General features: G+C 33.6%; 1 protein-coding gene across 1 annotated transcript in view; it reads left to right on the top strand.

Annotated features, from left to right (window-relative positions):
• LOC106670724 overlaps positions 1-10,858 on the top strand; it is a 13,876-nt gene extending 3,018 nt beyond the window's left edge. The window contains exons 2-3 of the mRNA XM_014401292.2: positions 10,345-10,480; positions 10,551-10,858. Of these exons, the coding sequence (XP_014256778.1) occupies positions 10,345-10,480; positions 10,551-10,687 (273 nt within the window). The 3' untranslated portion in view covers positions 10,688-10,858. The remainder of the gene's footprint in view (positions 1-10,344; positions 10,481-10,550) is intronic.
• The last annotated feature ends 12,738 nt before the right edge of the window (positions 10,859-23,596 follow it).

Here is a 23,596-nt window from a genome sequence, read left to right on the forward strand (position 1 = left end):
TTTTTATAAACATTGTTTAATTATGATGGTTAGGAGTAACTTTATTTAAAACAATTAAGTTTAACAAACAATTTATTAGATGGTTGTGCTCATAAAATTTAACTAACAATTTATTACAAGGTTTTGCTCAATATAGTGCATTAAGAACAAAAGATGTGTTCCGATTGTAATAGTGATTATTGTGATAAACGCTGTGGACTGTACGCGACGTGTGCTTGCGTCGGATAGATGTGCACACCCCACAAAAACGTGGCAAGGCGTCGGGTAGCATCGGGTAGCGTCGTATGGCGTAGCATCGGGTAAGTGTGTTCCTGGCTATAGCGTTGCATCGAGTAAGTGATTTCCGCGCTTACTCATTTCGGGATGAAACATGGTTTTCTTTGTTGTATATAATATCTATAGATATCTCATTTTCTTTCGTATTTAATGAGATTCATTAATATTATGAGCCGATGAGTCAAAAGTATGAAAAAAGAAAGAGTGTGGATATATCTTGCTGTAAAACTGCATGCATTGAGGGCTGAAGAAATAGCTGGTAATAGCCCCACGAGCCTAACTTCGCTGGCCGAGTGGAGGTCTGATCCTGAACTGTCAAAACTCGAAGTAGGTGATTGATGTCAAAAGCTCGAACCTACCCCCTAACAACCTATTCGTTACCCTTCCCAAATGTCCCGCGACCGAGACAGCCAACACCTGGTTTTGCGAAACGCTGCAGTTTAAAGCTCTCTCCAACAAGAGCACAGACTCCAATTGCTATTTTATTATTCATAAATATTATTCCTGGCATTATCATAGTAAGGCGTATTTGCTGCAGTGTATAGGCTAACCGCATGGCGATTGTATTTCCGCTCTAGGGTGGCTGGCTGAAACAATTCAATATTTCTTTGCCCGAATCAATCAATTGAAAGAAAAACCAGTCAACAACAAAAAAAGGAAATAGCAGAATTGATAAAGTATGGCTGGCTGTACATTAATTTGGTAGGGCCGTTTTGCTTGAAACTATAAGTCTCAATGATGTAATTATTTGTTCATACTCGTTAACCATGAACCTCCATTATCCGGGAATCCAATTAACCAGGGCCGGGTCTCCGTATACGTACACTACGCATACAGGTGTTTATTTCGCCTAGCAAAAAATTACTTGTGATTCTAAGAATATTTTATCTTGTTCTTATGAAACTCCCACCTTTCTGTTTTCATTGAGCACATTCGTTTCGAAGTTCTGGAACGCCGCGTGTACCCCTTTCCCCTTTAAGGTGGCCATTCACTATCACTCCAAATGGAACCGCGCCAAATCGCGTGGATCTCTTGCGCTACTTTTCTGTTTATTTACATATTAAAAGCAAAAAGTTTAAGAGGAAATAGTAGAAGAAGTGGCTCCTGAACAGAAGCCGTAATACCCACATCAATTTGATGAAAGATCTTTTCCTTGAACCCGCTGATTGGAGGAACTATTTAAGGATGGATGAAACGTCTTATTTATTCATTATATTTAGTGTTCTATTGACCAAACTACTTATTTCAATTATTTAATCTTTTTTGTAAGGTTTTCTTTGAAATGAAAAAGCTAGTGCCACGAGCGGGATCTGAATCCATGGCCTTCGGCTAAATACGCCGCTGCTCTACCACGTGAACTATCATGACTTCGATCCTCTCCGACACCAAAAATGGTAAAAAGAGAGAAAATTCGAAAGGTTGTAGGTTGAGATGAGGAGTTGGTGCCCGAGTGGAACGAAGTCAGGATAGATCAAGTGGTTAGCGCAGCGGCGTATTTAGCCGAATGTCGTGGATTCAAATCATCCCCTCGTGACACTATTTTTTCATTTCAAAACCTTACAAAAAAAAGATTAACGTCTTATTTATATTTACTACTTGTTATCCCCCTTGATTAGAAAACAAAAGACAGTCATGAGAGAAATCATCACTACATGAAAGGTTAGCAACCACATTACGAATTCTCGCTACAGGGATGAACTACACTTTCATTTTATTATAATTAATTAAGGTTTTTAGTTGAGATAAAAAAGTCAATGGCACGAGCGGGATTCGAACCCACGATCTTCGGCTTGATACGCCGCTGCTCTACCACTTAATTAATTATAATATATTAATTGGTCAAGCGGACCACGAAATTAGTGAATTTAATTTCATTTTATTGCATTACAACTATAATTTTTGATCATTGTATTATTATCAATACCGCATCTCTCATCGCATTTGTATCCTTTGATTGGAAAACGTCGACCAACTGGTTAAGGATCGAATTCCTTTTATTTCTATCGTGGTAATATAATCATTGTTCACCACTTTCATAAACATGGTAAACGTAAATAAAGAATAAACGTTTTTGACTTTTTGAGAATGTACGACGGAGATGTTTGCTCAGTGACAGAAAGACGGAGATGGCGCCAAAAAAACGCGGGTTTTTCCATTCACGACCAGGCCAGCGCGCCAAAATCCCCACCCTCCACGCCAGGGTTTCCCATTCGCGAACGCGTCATGCCGTCGTCGCGCCATAGATATTTGGAATGGCGCGATGGAGTTTGAACGGGTCGAATATTCGGCACAGCCGGGCACGCCAGTTCAGTTTTGCCATTGACGTGGTTTTTGGAACGGCGTCGCTCCGTTTGGACTGCTAGGAGCGATCGTGAATGGCCACCTTACGGACGTCGTTCCAGAACGACACACCCCTTCTAGTAAACCCCCGCTTTTGAAGCTCGTAGGGTTTGGGGGTATTTTTGGAATCAAGTCGGTGACATAGGCCTTTAATATCGCTTTCAATGTTACCATATAAACCGTTTTTTGATTTGACCTTTTGGAAATTTTTACGATTAAAAAAAATAATAAAAATATTTCCGTTAGATGTGTACAGTTAATATACGTAATATATGTACACGTCTTTCCTTAATTCATAAACTCCTTAAAAAAATACATTCCATTATTCAGGACTTTTAAAACCTATTTTACAATCTTTTCGTTTAAGAATTTTGTCTACTTTTTCTGAAAGTTCACCAATGTATAGTAAACAACCACCTGAGGTTGTTCATTAATGAAAACTTAACGATTCATTTTAAGAGAGGGATGGCTGAATCCGATTGTGCTTGTTTTAAAGTTAATTTTTTTATTATTTTTACTAGTAACCTATTGATAAATATATCTTGAAATCCATGGTTATAACAAAGGTTTTAATTATGTGTAATTTTTTTGTATTAGTACGTATTAACGGGGGTTTCAACAGACGGTTTATGAGCCAAATGAATGTTTTAATGCTCGAAATCCGGGTCGTTAAACAAATTGGAGGTAAGAACTATGTTTTGGAAAGATTCATACCTATATTCATCCCACCTTCATCGTTTCTGATAATCAATTTTGTCTAAGCTAATGACTTGGCAAAAATTTTCTTGTTATTCATAAACATCAGACATTAATGTTTCAAGTTATGACATTTAAATTCTTACGTTTGAGATTACCCCCGCACGTCATGCAATGCGACGTAAAAGGTCGACGGTTCTTCATAAATTACAATTAATTAAGGATTTTTAGTTGAAATAAAAAAGTCAATGGCACGAGCGGGATTCGAACCCACGATCTTCGGCTAGATACGCTGCTGCTCTACCACTTGAGCCATCGTGACCTCGATCCACTCGGACATTAACCTCTCATCTCAACCCCACCTTTTGAATTTTCCCTCCTTTTTCATTAATTGGTCAAGCGGACCACGAAATGAACGAATTTAGTTCTTCATAAACATAAACGCTCTCGGGTCGTTCCAATACGCCCTTGACATTGTCCCGCTCCCGGGACACGTGCGCCAGGATAAAACGGTTGTAAAATCGTTTAAACCGAATCGATTAATCCAGAAGATCATCTAGCCCTGAAGTTGAAGACAAAGGGGACATTACAATCGGTTATAATTCAAAGGATTAACCAGAGTTGATTGTTCCTCATCAAGCCGCCCATCAAAGCTTATGTTGCCGATTGTCACAATGCAAACTTGGAATATAATAGCAGTTAGACATTTCCCCGTCGCTATGCCAGTCAGATAACAATAACATGGATCTCAATTTGCACTGACTTGTATTTTATACCACTTAATATCCCATTTTAACTATCGCTATATCATTTAATAAATCAACAAAAACAAACATTTAAAATAAACCTTTTATTTATGACTTGTCATAAAAAATGCAGAACTTACGGATTATCAATAACAGATTTACTGAATCTGTTTAAAATTAGATTTTTGTTTTTTAAATTTTGATGATACATTCGTCTTCAATAAAAAACCATCATTTCTGATTTCTTCTAGGAATGCGCTGTATCCTATGGTAAGGCCGCAAGAGTATAAGCAGGGAAAGGCTTTTTGTTTGTACTGCTGTGAATGGATGTTTTGTTTCTCTATTCCTTTTTTTTATTTTTGGTAAATAATAATTAATAATTAAACTATTATAGAGAGTAAAAAGTTAGAACTCTAAACTGCTTTCAACTCTCATATTTGCTTCAAAATATATGTTTAAATCAAACCTTTCTCTGGGCTTGCTGCTGTAAACTGATTTCATCTTTTTTTTTTTTTTTGACGAGGGTATTTTAACTACGAGGTTATATAAATCCTTGGTGCAGGGCCGGTGGATTCGAACCCGTGACCATTTTCGGTACAGTTCACTATTCTTCTCCAAAAGTAGTACTGTTTTATATTTTAGGCAATAATTGTGCAGACGTAGACAATCACTTTGCCCTGGTAATCTGATAAATCACAAAGAACTGATCGTTGAAAAAAAATTTAGGTCGATTTTTCAGTAGTAATATTAGTAACTAGTTAAATAGTAAAAAAGTCTGTTTGAATCTTTAATTTGATAAAAATGTTGCTCTGAAGGGCTACCAGATCAAAAATAGCGTATGCAGGATTTAAATATTAAAAAAAAGAAAGATAATTCGTATAATAATTGCTTTATTAAAACAAAATTAAAACATTATTGTTTAATTTAAGAACAAAAACATTATGGACAAGGATCGTCCGATCTGTCTGCCTGAAGTCATTAGTTTACAGATACACACATATGTACAAGATATGTTTTAGATAAGAGAGAGCAGAAAAGAAAAAATATACAAAACATACAAAGTACATAAATATAAAATGTAAACACCGAGAATTAGCAATTCAAAAACCGCAATGACTCACTTTTTGAGTTAGTAAAATAACCGAGGTGTAAGAGCCGGATCTGGCCCAAAATCGAGCACTTTGCCAAAACGTGAAACACAGTAGTCGGAACGAGATGGCTAGGTAATCTCACAAATCACGAAGATAAAAAATTTGTGGAAAAACTCTGGAGACAATTTTGAAGTATTAATGTAAATAGTTAAGTATTAAAGAGTCTGCTTGAATCGTTAATTTGCCATAGATGTTGCTCTGAAGGGCAACTAGATCAACAATAACATTTCCAGCATTTAAATTTCAAAAAAGAAGAAAGATAATTGCTTATAATTTTCCTACACAACGTCATTTGCAACAATTTTTATTCGCTGAAAGCTGAAATGAAATTTTAAAAGATTTTATATCTAATTACTGTAATTTCTGTCATTGGCCAAGCTGCTAATTTTTGTCTAAGTCATTGAACGTTTTAATAGCCAAAAAAATATCTAGAAAGTTTTACATGTTTGTGAGCTATCTGTTGACCTTGTTAAAATAATAATAACAAACCCACCACTCACAACCTGTTTCAGACCGCTTGGACTGTTATTGAAAGCCAGTGGGCGTTTAGATTCTAGTTTCCTATCCATCAAGCATTGAAGATTGGGTTGCTTCTCCCTTTTGAGAATTATATTTCTATTAGAGGTCCATAACCGAAGCGTTACCAAGTACACTTTGTGGTAATTTACATTATGTACTATGACACCTTCAACCTCAAGTGAAATTTCGGTTATTTAACGATGAACTGATAGAATTCAAATATAATTATTTAAACAAAAGACATTACTACCTGACAAAATATGAACGCATTGTAAAAAACACTGATTACTCCAAATTTGAATTTTGAAATTTCCAATTGTGTCTGCCGAGTGACCATGAACGTTTGTCTTCTTTTGATCCTAGCGGTCGGACGGTTTTTTCCATTCTCGCCATCTTCAGTGGTTCTGCGTAATTTATTTAGCCGCGCTTCTTTTATACGTTTGTGACAATTGAAAAGAGTTCGGGTAAATTAACGTCGGTTTTTTATTGTTCCGCTCATCCTTGCGCTTGTCGGTATTTCGTTTAAAAAAATTAAATTTCCTTATATGGTATAAGAGATGTGTAAAAACTGATAGTTTTAATGTATCCATGGATTTCTTCGGGTTGAATATGTTGATTATGTAATTTCAAGCTTAGGGTTTGGGATAGTTTTGTAGTTTGATTTTTCGTAGGTTTTTTTAAATTCCTTTATATTCTGTTTTCTTTTTATGAAGATGGCGAGATACCAATACGCGCATGAACGACAAAAAAACGAGATTAGAGGGTTTAAAATGATCGGTAACAATCACAAGCAAACTAAATAACAATTGCAATTAAACAACAATTAATATTTCGAAACGGTAATTAATTAATTTCGAATAAAAATGTCTTTTCTATACCGACATCCTTCTCCACCCCTTCAAAATCCAACGTATATAAACACAAAATAGCAAAATATCACTGGCACTCTCGACACGACACGCAAGAATGGCACAATTACACAGAAGACAAACAAACACTTTGAGTGAGTAGAAACATTTTGATTGAATATATAAAAAATATTTTGCATTGTATAAATTCACTTTACCACATCCTAAATGTATTTTTTAAACGTAAACAATGTTTGTAAATCCCAGGCCGTGAAGATGATCTCAATAAAGATCGAAACGTTGGCACAAAAAGAAAATGTTTTTCTGAAACCTACGTCACACCAGACCGCATCTCACGATTTCAAAATAAATATCGATTAACGGTCACTAATCACCACACATTAATTCAATTTTAAAAAAATATTATTTTAAGTACATCACAATTAATTAACAAAATTATTCTTGATGAGTGTTTTCCTTTTATTGGGTTCTCTGGAAAATTCTGCAGTTTTTTCATATTATTTCCAATTACCCCTCTATGTAATAAACTGTTTACGTTTGATAGATCAATATTTTGCACGAATGTCAATACTTTTTAATCTTCTTCCAAACAAAAATGTTTACCTCAGTACAATTTCCTTACTTGGGAATAATTCAGCCTTTACTATTGTAAAATTTCAACGCATGATTTTCGCGTCATTTCGTTTTACGAGTGTCAACTCGATCGCAATAGTGCACAAACTGCCAGAAACATTAAGTTAGTCTGGTGTGAGCACCGTTCAGAGATAGTTTAAAAAATTTCGTGAGGGAGACTTTTGATTTGACGGCACAGAAGATCGTGGAAGGATTTCTTCTAGATGATGATGTTCTGCGAGTTTTGGTCGAAGAAAATACCACAACAACTGATCGAGAATCTGCTTAGATTCTTTCAGTTAGCAAATCGATCGTCGCTAACCACCTCAAGACAATAGGAAAGGTGAAAATGCTCGAAAGTTGGATTCCTCGTGCATTATACAGACAAAAACATCATCGTTATGAAGTTTGTGTGGTGATTAGTGACAGTTAATCGATATTTATTTAGAAATCGTGAGATGCGGTGTGGTGTGATGTAGGTTTCAGAAAAACATTTTCTTTATCGTGCCAACGTTTCGATCTTTATTGAGATCATCTTCAGGGCTCAAAGTGTTTGTTTTCTNTCCAAAAAACAAAAATTGACTTTCAGAATTTACACTTCAAATATATTCTAAATGATGGAAGAAGATAATTTTAAAGATTTATTACAGATATTAATTTAACTAAAATTTTGGGAGATAGTCGACTTAGACGTCTCGATACTTGAGTTCCTCAAGCGAGACAATAATCTTAAAAAATTAATTAAGTTAAAATTAATTAAAGTAAGAGGTCATGTATTCCGTCTATGAATCAGATTATTGCCTTCTTATCAAAATTACCTCAAAAAGCAAGAATAGTTTTATATTATTAAAGCCTAATAATCTTATTAGAGAAACATTAAATGTAAATTATTTTTACCAAGTTTGATATTATACATCAATAGAATAGTTTTTAATATTTTCATTATAACTTATAAAATTGATTAAAAAAATGGTTAACTTTTAAGATTATAACGAGCTATCAGTAATATTTTTTTCGATTTCGAAATTGAAAGTTAAAGAATTTGTAATCTATTTAGTTACTGTGGTTGAATAATTTAATTGATTCACTGGCGTCAAAAAGAAAAATGTAAAGTGCGAAGATGTTGCACAAACCGGTTTACAAAATTTGTATGTAAAAATAACCGGTTGATTAAAATTTGGGGAGATGATTATTTGGAGATCGTGAGATGTGGTCTGGTGTGACGTAGGTTTTAGTAAAACATTTTCTTTATCGTGCCAACGTTTCGATCTTTATTGAGATCATCTTCAGGGCTCAAAGTGTTTGTTTTCCGTGTAGATGTGTTATTCTTGTCTGTCGTGTTGTGAGTACCAGTGAGATATAGTTATTTAATATTTTTATTTTACCGTTCTACTTGGTCAAATCAACTATGTGAATAGATCATTTTAGAGTATTTTTTATATGGATTGCAATAAAAATATTAAACATAAACCATTTAAAAAACTGTAATAAATTTATAAAACTCAAAGATTTCTCAATTGATGTAAATTTATATTTTAATTGATAATTTGGATGACCTTATGCCTAACTGACATTCCTAGTGCAAGTTCTAACATCATTTTTCAAAAAAATTAGTGCGTCGATTTTGATGGTTAATTATCACGTGCATTTTATAACAGTGTGAAACATTAAAATTGGACTATGGTTTTGTTAAAAAAAAAGGGTTAATTTCTGACAAAAAATTTGAAATTTTGTGAATTTTCTTAAATAATTATACGTCGTCAGAAACCTACATTCCTCTTCTTTCAAATGGTCTATTTATGTTTTTTTTAATATAGTTTTTATTGTAATAACCTCGTGTTTCCACAGGGACTATTTGTAGTTTAAATCCTTTTAGCTGTGTATGAATTAATGAACTCTCAACACGACATGCAAGAATGGCACAATTACACAGAAGACAAACACTTTGAGCCCTGAAGATGATCTCAATAATGATCGAAACGTTGGCACGATAAAAATGTTTTTCTGAAACCTACATCACACCAGACCGCATCTCACGATTTCTAAATAAAAGTTATGAAGTTTGCGCAATACTTCTTTGATCAAACAGTAAGAACCTTTTCTGGATAGAATGGTTACTTGTTATGGAAAGTGGATTCCCTACGATAACAGCAGACGTTCTGGTCAGTGGCTCGACAGAGAGAAAAGAAGCAGCACCACATTTTCCAAAGTTTCCCTACTCACCAAAAAAAATGTGATGGTGACTCTTTGGTTGGCTTCTTTTGGGCTGATTTACTACAGCTCCTTGAATCCTGGCAAAACAATCAATGTCAACATGATTTTTTCTCAAATTGACCAGTGACCCAGAATTTGGCATTATTAAAACCATGTTTGGTCAATCGAAAAAGGCCGATTCTTTTACAAGACAACGCTCGGCTCCGGTCTCATATGCCACCTGGACGGTCTTACCTGGCTCCATGTGCTATCATTACCATCCACTCAGTTATGGTGGTGGAGAACTCTGTATTCCTCCATCACTCTTTATATACCACCTGTTATATAACTAACCTAACTCAGGGTCGAAGGGGTACTCAATATTCTGTCGTCAGCCCTGACACGTTTATCGTTGAACCGGCCTGAATGTCTTACCTGGTCGATCTGCACTCCTAGGTTTTGGTTGTTACTTAAACGAGTTTTGCTATGATTCATCTTCAGTGAGGAACTGTAAATTCACAAATACAAAACTAGCGAGTGTAGATGGATGGAGTAATTAAAATATGTGTTCATCTCTAATCATTAAAGACCAGATTTTCGTGCAGTAAAAACCTGGAAACGTGCAAATAACCTCAACATCGTGCAAAAATGTAATATAGATAAAAACTCCCATTACCACTGTAAACAATTTATTTATTTTTATTTACTTGAATTTTCCTTATTAATTTTCATTTGTATTCAAAATGTTTTGCAATACGAAATAAAATTGACAACAATGAATCGGTCATCGACGACCCACCTTGCACTCGGAATGAATTTTTTATTACATTTTACTTTTTACTCTTTACATTTTTCCTATTAAATTCATGTTTTATGCATGTACTTTATTTAGAAAATTAATGAACAACTTAGTTGATAACTGTTAAGTAATTGTCTGCTAAGTTACACTTGGATGGATTATCGTCGGATCAATCCAGTGAGAGCGACCGGCCTAAACCTCACAAAGTTGGTTTCGACCCTTCGGCCCAATTGGTTCTCCAGTTGCTGTCGCCTTTCGTGGAATTCGAATTCTCTTCAGGTAAGGCGAGGATGAAAACCGATTTAATGAAAACTGGAACGCTTTGATTAAACCTGTTGAATGTTTGCAGAAGAGAGCAGCAGCATCGAACTCGAAGACCTCGTGCTTACGATAGGATTCGAATCCAGCAACAAAACATCGACGACGACGACAACAACAACAATTAAGCCAAAAACGACAACGAAGAAAAAACCTAATCGCGGCTGAATTAAAGGGTTTTCGGGTACAAAAAAGCTGATTGTGGAATATAAAAATACGATTGCTTTCAAAACATTAATCGGATTACACTGATGAATCAAAACTAATGACATAATAAGTTCCAATTAGTCACAAATACATTATTATTAAAATGGTTTCCAAATATATTTATATGTAACTATAAAATACGATAAAATTTTATTTAAGAATTACGACTGAAAATTATGTAACCTTTCAAAATATCGTATATACAAATATAATACATATTTGTGTGGTGATTAGTGACCGATAATCGATGATTATTCGGAGATCGTGAGATGCGGTCTGGTGAGACGTAGGTTTTAGAAAAACATTTTCTTTATTGTGCCAACGTTTCGACCTTTATAGAAATCATCTTCAGGGCCTGGGATTTACAAAAATTGTTTAAATTTAACAAATACATGTAGGATGTTTAAAAACATAACGATAACATACTTATATCATCACATCACACAGTATATATAAAACAACATATAAAACAATCATCCTGAAAGGATAATCTGGCCGAACCATTACCAACGTTTTTCCCATCGTCGATTCCTTTCACCTCTAAGAAGCCGACTCCTCATATAAAAATGTCTTTCTATTCCCGTTCCTTCTCCACCCTATCAATGCCCATCGTATATAAACATAAAACATCAATATCTCATTGGCACTCTCAACACGTCACACAAGAATGGCACAATTACGCTGTAAACAAACACTTTGAGTGAATATAAAAAATATATTTTGCAATGTATAAATTCACTTTTTTTCCACTTCCTACATGTATTTGTTAAATTTAAACAATGTTTGTAAATCTGAAGATGATCTAAATAAAGATTGAAACGTTGGCACGATAAAGAAAATGTTTTTCTGAAACCTACATCACATCAGACCGCATATCACGATCTCTGAATAATAATACATATTGGAGAAGTTTATGTAAGTAAAAACACTTATTCATAGATAGTTTATTCATAATAAATTCTCTTACAAATAAACAATGTTCAATCCGGTCAGAGACATGACACGACTTGACATAATCCAACGAAAGCTTTTGCGATCACTTTTACCACTGATACATGTAGCTATAGGGGGTGAAGTAAAAAAAATATGAAAGTACGTTTTTCATTTAAAATTAATATTTATAATAATGTTAGAAAGATGCGCATAATTATATTTTTTTCTGTTTTATGGATCGGCAATGATTACTGGATGTTTGTCACCCCATAATTAATTATAGTACTAATATGTACTACAATAAAAAATTTTGAATTATTAATTATATAATACAGCAATTATTTCCAAGGAAATAGCCACCTTAAGAGTCCGTACTATTAGAATGTAGTTATCCAATTCATTTCTGTTTACTTTTATACCTTATCAATAATAACAAGTAAATTACTTTACCCTTATATGCTTAAATACGTACCAAGATACGTCTGTACGCAAAAAAGATTTTGAAACAACAATATACAGTCTGACCAATTTTCAAGAAATACAAAAGTATTAAAAAAGCATTAATAATTTTTCATAATTTTAAATGACTAGCAAAGTTTTTAACCTTAAAACAATGTTTTTGTTTTTTAAATAAAAATAGGAGCAATAAAAAAATCGTATATTTTCAAACATATGAAATGAATTCACTGAGAAACATAGACTATACCTTAACCCTAATTTAACTTGCCAGTAATCTTTACAATGGCGTTAACTATTCTAACCTGATCCGTGCCCGGATCCTAACCCTAACATTATGTAACCTAGCCCATCGAAAACTGAATCCGCATCCTAACTCTATCCATATCTTACCTAACGCCCATAACCGTACCCCTAAACTTAACTATCCTAACCTAACCGTAGCCGCACCCTAACCATAACAATCCCTAACCTTTCTATACTAATTTACCGCTAAATCTAACCCTATCTAATAAATTTCAATCCATACATAATAACAAACTTTAAATTTGATTTGTAAACGTTTTTAGTAGGAGTTATCCTGAAAAAAGAAGCAGTTTCTTTTTCAAAATTTAGTAAGAATTACTGTGCTAATAATGAATATAGTACCTTTATTTCCGCTTGTTTTACACTTACTTTGCAAATAAGCATACAAAAATTGTTTTAAAAATTTGTTGTTTGTGAAGGTTTTTAAATCTCAAACCAAAATCAATTACAAATATAATATTGTAATTTCTCAAAAATGAATATAAACCATTATAATTAGAGGGCAACGTAAATCAAATATTACTGAAGAGTAGGTTACATAAATTTAAAATTCTAGAAACAAAATTTACTCTAGATTATTTTTCTTTGTAAAATAGTTGAAATAATCATAAACATATAACTATGAATCATTTATCTGTATATTGAAAACTTTATCTTTCAAAACAATTTATCATTACAGTTATAAGCTTGTTTGTGAATTTTTTGAATCTTAAACGAAATTCAATTCCAGATATAATATTGTAATTTCACAAAAATTAATATAGACCATCATAATTAGAAGCCAAAGTAAATAAAATGTTACAGAAGAGAAGGTTAAATAAATTTAAAATTCTAGAAAATAAAATTTACTGCAAATTATTTACCTTTTGAAAATAATTGAAATAACCATAAACATATAACTATGTATCATTTATCTTATCTATATTGAAAATTGTATCTCTCAAAAAATTTATCGTTACAGTTATAAGATGTGCTTTAGGCAATTATTGACACAAAAGCAAATTAGTGGTGAATTATAAATTCTAGATAGCTAAATTGAAAGCTTAAAAAAAATAAATTGAAAAATTGAAAAATATTTATATTATTTATACAAATTTTTCTTTTCTTTTTACAACATTACAAACATTTAATAAAACTGTATGTAAAAAGAAACATATATTTGTTTTGGAATTTTTTTTATTGACCATTATTTTTTTAACCTTAATTGTATTGCAGATTTCCATGGGTAAAAAATATTGCAGGTCTTCCAGCCAGCCTTCCTGGGAACTTTGATCATCAACTTTACTTGTTGTGAAAGTGACGAGGCGTTTCCCAAGGGCCTAACTTTAGGCGTTCGACGTTCTGGAGTTTGTGAGGCCTTTCCAAATTAAAGGGATAATAAATTTTCAAGCCCGAAATTTGAATATAAAATCCAATTGCTGAGTAATAATTTAAATGTCGAGAAGGTAACATTAAAAATATTGTTTTCTTATGGACAGCCGGGTCTCTGTCAGATAGTTCCCATTTTCGAACAAACCCGTATCGAATACAAGGGAGTAATTCACATTACAAGATACAGGGGTTGTTGTGAAAATAGTAACAATTTTATTCCGATCATTTTGAACCCGACTATACAAACTTCGGTACTTTAACTAGTGCATTTTTTTGGTCAACATATTGAAACGTTTTCATCAAAGCCCTTCGAGCCGTTTTTCGAGGATTTTCTTTATCGAGCCGAGTAAATGATCGCTTTGAGCAATACCACGCTCGCCAAATCCATCCTCATCAAGGGAAAAGTTACAATCAGGGAAATCTCCAAAACATCTAACACCGCGCTCATTAAATACCATATCATGGTTCAAATATGGTTTACACGCCGTACCTAGATCCATTCTAACAAATTATGCGATATAACATAGAGAATTATCGACCAGCGATGATTAAAAAATTCATTTCCATCATTTTGAACCACATACTGATTCAAATCATCAAATTATACGATACATCAAGATCAGTGTAGAAAAACCTTTTGCTAGTTTTTAACACAGATATAACTGTGATGTACGAAGTATTACAACCTCCTTCTATATAAATAACCAAATTTTTCTACATCCAATTTAAGTATCAGCAAATGTATTTAAAGTAAAGTTTTGAAAGTAAAACTACTCCACCATGTACTAACAGCGGTGTCCGTTGAATTTAGTAAACTAAGTTTATACATTGACATCAATGCTTACGTTTCCATAAAATAATGTCGTCTTAAAAATTGGAGAAAGCTAAAAGAACCGCATATAAACTTTTGTCTCGAAGAAAAGTGTACTTGCACGAAAACAATTTTCGCTTGTAATATTAAAGAAATTGTCATGACTTGTTCTATTTCTTGCGCTGTTCCAGTTTTCTAACCCCTATTGGAAAAAAGAACCTTTGTGACTACTAACTTTCATCTCGTGGATTTCTAACATTTTTCTTTACCTTCTATTCCTTACGTGCTTTTTCCAATCTTTCATACCTGCAAGTTGCCAAACGGTAAATTTTAATCAAACATTTTCGTCGGAAGGAACGAACCATCCAAAAACTACTGAAATGTACAATTTTTACATGTACAAAAAATCACAATTTCAACGAGGCTTTTCCCATTGTTTTAACGTTTTTTAGCCTTAATCGTTATTCCAAGCAAGCTTATTTTTCCTAAATTTTATTGTTCTTTCATTGGAGTCATTATGCTTAATTTTGCGTCACTTCATCTTTTCTAAGCGTAAAACTTTCTCTATACTAAAATTACTAATTACGGGATATTAGATATATAAATAAATAAAGCTTTAAACTAAATGTTTTTTCGTTTTATAAATTTTAATCCGATAACTAAATTTTGGTTAGTACGTTTTAAAGTGATATATGTTGATCTAATTTGAATTAATTTTTTGACTTCGCCTTGAAATTTTTAATATGTATATAGCATACAATATACAGGGTCTTGGTCAGATTGCCCGGCTGAATTTCTCTTGTACAGAAAAAAAAACATATTTATTATATGTTTTAGTCCAGTTTTAAATTTTTATTAGTTTTTGAAATATATTTATTATCAGAGCCACTACAACTTTGAAATTTTAAATGAAAACGCATAGTTTACCGACTGTTTAAAGGATGTTTTATATTGAATACGACGGCTGAATCCTATTGGTCAAAGTATAACAAACATATGGCACAAAATTAAAAAAAGAAATATATTAATTTGGTTTGTATTATTATTTTAAATAAATAATTAGTTTTGTTAATATTAATATAATTTTTTTTGCTGATTTTCTATTATATGTGTTAACAATAATACCAAATATAAAATGTATAATAACAAAACGTTCTAATGGAGTGGTTACTGATAGGTTACTGAATTTCTTGATAAGACTGAATGTGTCTGCTAGCAGTTGTAAACGTTAGCAATTTTCGAAAAAGGTACTCTATGTGTATAAAAAAATGAACAACTACAAACGGGGACACAGAGATGTTTGAAAGACCCAATAAATTCTTAAAAGCCACAAGCACCAAAACATCAAATGAAAATAGTTGATAATTCACTAGTTTTCTTGACTTGACCAATTAATACCTTTCAATTAATTAAGGTTTTTAGTTGAGATAAAAAAGTCAATGGCACGAGCGGGATTCGAACCCACGATCTTCGACTAGATACGCCGCTGCTCTACCACTTGAGCTATCGTGACTTCACATTTCAAACCCACGTTTTGAATTTTCCCTCCTTTTTGCCATTTTTCAAAAGGTGGGGTTGAGATGGGAAGTTAGTGTCCGAGAGGATCGAGGCCACGATAGTTCAAGTGGTAGAGCAGCGCGGTATCTAGCGGAAGATCGTGGGTTCGAGTCCCGCTCGTGCCACGGGCTTTTTTATCTCAACTAAAAACCTTAATTAATTGAAAGATAGTTGATAATAAAACCGAAGATATTTCTTTTCACATTCTGTGTTATAATTTTGTTAATATTTGACTAATTTCAATTTTGATTGCGCCATTGTTTTTACTGTAAAAATTCCTTTAAAACAGTGCGTATACAAGTATATGTTCTTATATAAAATTTCAAATTTGTAGTAGCTCTGATGTATTTTAACAATAATTATTTAAAAAACTGATAAAAAATAAAAACTATTCTAAAAAAATATGAATACTTATTTTTTGGTTTTTCGACAACGTTAAGCCAGGCCATGTAAAAAGGACGCCCTGTATGTTGAAAATTCAATCGATATTTTTTTTTTGTAGAAGTTGCAACTTTTTGAAAGCGATGAATGAGCCAAGTCCCTCCTGTTTCGGCTAAGAGTCTCTAATAAGTCGAGTTTGCAAGCGGAAACGTGCTACAATTATGGCCTAATTGGATTACAGGGTCTTGCTTAATGACGGAGCCCGGCTCAAAGCCCAGGCCGGGTCTCTCATACCCCATGCGCTATAAAACATCATAAGAAATTCAAAGATCATTAAAGCCCCGAAGAAAACCCATCCTAGTCGGAATCCTATAAGGTATAAGGAGCGGCCGGGCTAATCTGATCTATTCAGACCGAAGACCGTTTCCATCGAGGGCTTCCATCATAACTTCATTTATTATCCATATCCTACCATCAAATCGGATTTGTAATATGACCAACAAATTTAGTATGGCAACTTGCCATATCGCTCCCTAGGCTCCAATGCAATATATTCACATTACATAGTTTGAAAAGTATTCCTATACATTTCACTTTCACTAGTTGTTCGCTGTATAAATTATATCCGTTATAATTAGCTTGTAGTATGTAGTGGCCGTTAATTAATGATTATTTAGAGATCGTGAGATGAGGTCTAGTGTGATGTAGGTTTAGAAAAAAAATCTTTATTGTGTCAACGTTTCGAAGGCCCTGAACATGACCTCAATAAAGATATATACTGTGTGATGTGATGATATAAGTATGTTATCGTTATGTTTTTAAACATCCTACATGTATTTGTTAAATTTAAACAATTTTTGTAAATCCCAGGCCCTGAAGATGATTTCTATAAAGGTCGAAACGTTGGCACGATAAAGAAAATGTTTTTCTAAACCTATATCACACCAGACCGCATCTCACGATCTCTAAAAAATAATTATAATTAGTTATCAGACTCAAATATTATAATTATATACTAAAAACGATCAGGTCTCTTATTATTAAATTTAATTGTAAAAGAGAACTTTCATGAAATTTAAAAGTTTGGACGTAAGATTAAGTCAGATTTTCTAGGTTCAGTAAATATTGACAGATATGGAGCAAACAGAAGATTTCCATCTATTAATTTATTCCTACTAATTAATTTCTAAATATAAGTTGTAGTCAATTTAAAATTAACGTTTCTTTTCTAGAAATTTGATTTTTTGGTTGCAAACGGTAAAAAGTACCCATTAACATTTTGAAACTTTTATTGAAAAAACAAACCAAATAGATGCTTCGATACCACACTGGGTATAAGAAAATCCAAAAAATCGTCTAAAAATAAACGATTTCAGACTTTCGTTTTTCAGAAACAGGCATTGAGTCACATATTCCGACTTCAGTCGCGGGTTTGTTGACCTGCTTAAATGCGTTACGGCATTGCGCCATCTTCAGTGAGGAAGAATGAACAGAATGAAGACAGACCAATAAGTGACCTAATGTAGCATGAGTTCACCGACTCGTAGACCGACAACCAGCATTGATTCTTCCCAAAATTGGACATTTTAAACATTCAATTAAATGCTTTGAATATTTTTGTTTTTTACAGTTACAATTTCTAAAACTGATTATTTTCGTTCCTTTTCAATGCTATTTCTATTGGTGTAATGAAATTTACTGTAAGTTTAAGATTTTACGATTTACCACGGATTTTACGGAACAAAGTTGTGAAAAGTTGAACTAACCTAAAAATTGAAATATGTCGAATAAAATTGGAAATCAGACATTGGTCAGTACGACATTTCAGTATAATTTGAAATTTATTACTTATGAAATATTATGTCTATTTAGGGGTCAATGTCATTACTCAATATTACAATATCCTAATTGAATTTTATTGTTATTTTTGTAGTTGATAGTCAGTTAGTTACTTTTTGAACTTAGGAGAGGTAATGAGATGGCCGACATACTGGTCTAGAGTGTATACTTCTAACACCGAAACCTACTGTGGCCTAGGAATGCCAAAAATTGGAACAGTCAGTGGAATACAATCTGCCATACATACTGTACTATTAAGGCGTAGGTTTCTTGTACATAGTGAGAAAAAATGCAAGCAATCTTCTAGAAAAAAAAAGAACCACGAGCCAGATATGAATTGTTATCTTCGCCTGCATCCGTTCCCCAAAGCCGCACATGTCAATTCAGGTATGTCGTACTTCTTTCTTTGCAGACTAAGTTCTTTGTAATCTGTTATTACGTGCTCTACCGAGAAAATTTCGCCACACAATACGAGGTCTCACCCCTAGAATAGGGATAGGGATAAAAGAGGCGGCCACAAGGCCTGCTGCACCCAGACCTGAATAGATCTATTGTGCTCCCCTGTTATTTATAACGTACTGGCCAACTTCAGGTTATTAACCAGTTTCTATAGCTTTATCAGCGGATCCTTAGCTTGTGGTTTTTCTTGTCCTAGTTGCAAGAACCTGCACCTACCTAGACCTTCACAATAACACAGTGTTCTGAAGTCTCTTCCTCTTCCTGGCAGTATCTGCACACTGTTTCTTCTGTCTGTATTCCTATCTGGTGCATGTGCTTCCGTAAGTGGCAGTATCCTGTCAGGAGTCCAAGCAGGATGCTGGATCCGTTGGGGTTACCTTCCAGTAAGTCGTTTGTAAGTTTTGTGGATGGTTCGTCTATGAATCTCTTCCTGTGTCGCATACCTGTGGTATTATTCCACCCTGTTTTGGACCCATTACGGATCCATTTTTAAGATGTATTCTCTTTTGTGAAAGGATGCTAAGCCCCAGTAGAGTTCAAGACTCAGGCAGTCCATGTTGGCCCCCTTTTTGTCCCGTTTCATCGCCTCTATGCATTGAGTGTCCAGGGATCCATGCCAGAGTAAGATCATTGAAGTCGCTGACGTCTGTCAGGGCCTTCATGTAGTTTCAAACAATCTTTCCCTTCGCCTCGCAAGAGGCTAGGGCCGTAAGTGTTGCTTGGCTATAAGAAAAAATGGCTCTCTTTCTAGCCGTTTTATTGCTCTGGCACATTGTTCAATCGCTATGATTTCACACTGGAAAATTGTAGCATATTTATCTAGGGTTACCGTCAGTTCGGTTTTTGGGTTTATCCGGAAGACACCAGCTCGGGTCTCACCCATATTAGAAAGTTTCCAGAATATAAGGCAAGGATAAAGCTTGCCGAGCTGCCAAACGAGCAGCCAAAATGTTAATTGACCCGAAGACTCCCGTGATATCAGTGGAGGCGAAAATTTTAAGCAAACTCCTAGCTATGAGAAGAATGGAAAGAAACCATACCAGGCTGACCCATGGGCATCTTCTTATTGAAAAGACAAAGGTGATACTTCAGTGCTGCACACCAGTAACTGTGTAATATGTTATACGGGGTCCGAACAACTGGTGGGACACAGAATAAGGTTTGGACTATCCACGAATCTCAAAAAATCTCTGAAACACAGTTGTGATTATGGCGAGAAATTGATTAGATATCCGAAGCAGATAATGAACAAGATAGCTTTTGATTATCACGTCTCCAATGATTATTCAACTTACTAAGTGAATGCATTTATTAGCTTGAGCTCTGAGTAAGTATATGTGAGTGGGTTTGTAGTGGAACATAGAGATTCAACAGACCGATCAAACTAGTATGCTCGTACAAATATTGCGTGCGAATCACTGGCGTAATATCAATTGCGCCGTTGGTTCTTTTTTTCTAAGTCTGGAGGTACTGGTTGAAATATTGATGAGGTTCCGCTCGCGAGCTGATTAAAAGGTTAATTCACATTACCGATCGAGCGATGAACCGCTATGAAAAAAGGCTGGTAGCTCTTATATCGCCACCACTTCAATAGCAACCCTTCGCCGAATGTCGATCAATTTTGAATTCTGAATTTACCTCCACTCAGAAACTCTTCTCTCTCATGACTCTCAACTCGAAGTCCGGGCCTTATGAACTTGGGCGTCCACCCTTCTGCGTTCTCGCCCACTCCACGATCTCACTTGCCAGTTCCCAGCATTGAGAACTACTCTAGTTCTTATTTATTTATTTTCAGTGTATATCCAATTACAAGATGTTACAATGTTTACAGAAACATAGATGAACTCTGCGGCGTGTTAAAAATGTGTTAATTTCTTTCTTTTTTAATTAATCATTTATATCCATGATATATGATTTATATATTTTTATTCGTTTGTATGTTTTGATTGGGTATAAAAATATTTTTGTCAGGCATGTGGGTATCTGGAAAATGGTTTTCTATTTACGGAAATTTCGGTTACGTGTTTTTCAACTAGCCACTGTTTTGTGTATAAACGATGTTTACTAATTTGTCTTCTTTTCTCCGTGTAATTAATACGTGATGGTTTCGGAATAATTAACCGTACAAGTAAAATTAAATAACTACTAGTCTCGATGACAGTCGTTAATAATTCACATCCGTCGTAAACAAGCAGGACGACGTGTATTTTACTAACACAATTGTTATCGGTGGAGAGGGGTCATTACGATGCCAATTTAGATGCATGAACTCGCTACAATTAATGGAAATTGGCAATTCGTACTTAGAAAATGCTCTGGAGAATTATTACCGTGAACGGCGTGTGAATAATCCATTGTTTAATTAAAATGTTTGGACACATTTCATGTAAATTGTATTTAAATAAGTACATCTATTTTTTCAAAAATATTTCTAAGCTTGTAAATTTGTCTAATCGTCCCGGTCCGCTTGCTTCAGTTAATTTTTTGTCTATCGCAAAGAATCGTTTCGCCCTTTCATAAAGTAATAAACTTGTTGACTTCTCGTGTTTGCTATTTACTTTAGACAAATATTTACCATTGAAGTTTATTGAAAGCACAATGTATCGAATTGTTTTTAACAGAAGACACCAAGTATGCAAATTAAACAAAAATTTTACAAACCTTAGGGTTTTTATTTTTATTTTCTATAAAAATGATTTGGATTAATTAAATATTTCAATTTGAAGTGTATGTGAAGGAAAAAAAGTGTTTCAATATATGTGAAGAAAATATACCTTTCATTTATTTTATCAGGATAAGTTGTTATAACTTTTAAATATAGTAACTTTGTACATGTAATATATAAATTAAACAATCTTAACCCCACTCCGTCCAATAACGAGTGCTCGGAGTGGTGTGTGTCGTCTGGAGATTGAAAGTAAGTTATTAGCGAGAATGGAGAGGGTTTGTCCCCGATCCGGGGAATATTGAGTACTTTGGGAGAGCGGATTTGTCCAGAATTTTGTGTTGTCCCTATCGGATGTAGTATTTATGTTAATTTATAGCAATGAATGTAATTTATTAGCGTGAAAGTCATACTTGTTTAAAGCGTGACCAGATTTAGGTTCTTGCAGAATGGTGATGTGTATATATGTATTTTATGTTTTGTGAAAAACCGAGTTAACCGAATACTAAATGAATTATCCGTGAAAACTAATCCAATCCACATTGCAACAAGGTGTATACCGCATCGAATTGTTCTCGCATTATGGGATATTTAAGATGGTGCTGAAATATATTATTATTTTTTTTTTACGAGGGTTCGCAACAGCAGAGGTCATATAAACCCTCAGGGTGCCGGTGTTTTTGAAAAAAGCCCATTTGTAAGTTTGTCGGGTTCGAATGCAGGGCCGTTTGATTCGAAACCGGGACCTTCACCTTACGGTGATAAGCGCCGTGTCAAAGACTAATCTTGCGGCCACCGACGCCACTAATATATTATTAAAACAAGTTAATGTCAAACACCACTACTGCTTTTATTTTGACGAGTTCCAATAAAAATTGTAAACCTTATTAACTACATACTACCCATCTACCTTCCTTCTTTTAATCCACTACAAGTAAAAACTTTGATAATTCACCAAAAAAACGAAGCTCCAGTGCCTACGAGTAAGCGTTAGTATCATTTTAAACAGAATTTAATTTTCTACAACGTATTTCAAAGTGTTACCACTGAAAAAACTATTTTACAAAAGTTATGTTTTTAGAAACAAGTGATTATTGTACAACATGCCTCGGCAAGATTAAGATAAAAAAACTGCCGTTGGTCTTATTGTACCCAAAATTTAATGCTCGGACGATTTTTATTCAATACGTATTTTGATATAGAGACCCATTTTGGTGTAATTCTTGAGAAAAAAGAAGTTAAAAAAAAGTTTTTAGTGGTTTTTGCGATTTTTTATTAGAAGGTTCTTTTGAGATTCTATGTTTGTTTTTTGTTCAGGATGAAATTTCCTATATTTTCCTATAAAATACCTTTTTTCATTTAGGCCCATATANTATCAAATTCTATAGTCCCAAAATACTTTTGGCTAGGAATCGCGTGATGGTAACAGGTTTAAGATAACTTTCACATCTAGCTGAGGAAAATGACACAACCTTTGATATTTTAAATGAGAATCTCTACAATCGAGTATTGTACAATTTGATTCTAGAGCTTGTTTTATGCCACTTTTACTGGAAAGAAAATTAGAATATAGTAAATTATGCCCGCTCCGCTTTGCGTTACAGATAATATTTAGTTAATGAATTTAATTATTAATTTTTATCTTATGTTATATTGTTGATCATATTAAACATTCTTTTACGCTACATATGTTTTTAGATTAACTTTTTTTTCAATATTTGGATGCAATGTCATTTCAATGTAATTTTATTTTTAATTAACCGTAATATTATAATGTAATTCACGTCATTCAATATAGCGTTGTCGCTATGTTTCCATTAGTTTTTTCTGTATCTTTATTATTCGTTATTATTATTATAAAAAAATATGTATTGCTCTCCAGCTGACGGAGATCCAAGAGGTAATGCTTTTATATATTTTCTTTTTTGTTACTACGCGTAAATTTGTGAATATTCTTAAATAAAATGTCAAATAAATTTATATATATNATAAAGGATTTTATAAGATAAGAGTCATAATCTGTTCATAAACTTGTTATTAAATTTAAAAATAAATATTTAATGACCCTAATAATATATACATAATTAATTCT

The sequence above is a fragment of the Cimex lectularius genome, unplaced genomic scaffold (genome assembly GCF_000648675.2).
Source record: "Cimex lectularius strain Harlan isolate CLEC.00 unplaced genomic scaffold, Clec_2.1 scaffold22, whole genome shotgun sequence".
Lineage (NCBI taxonomy): Eukaryota > Metazoa > Arthropoda > Insecta > Hemiptera > Cimicidae > Cimex > Cimex lectularius.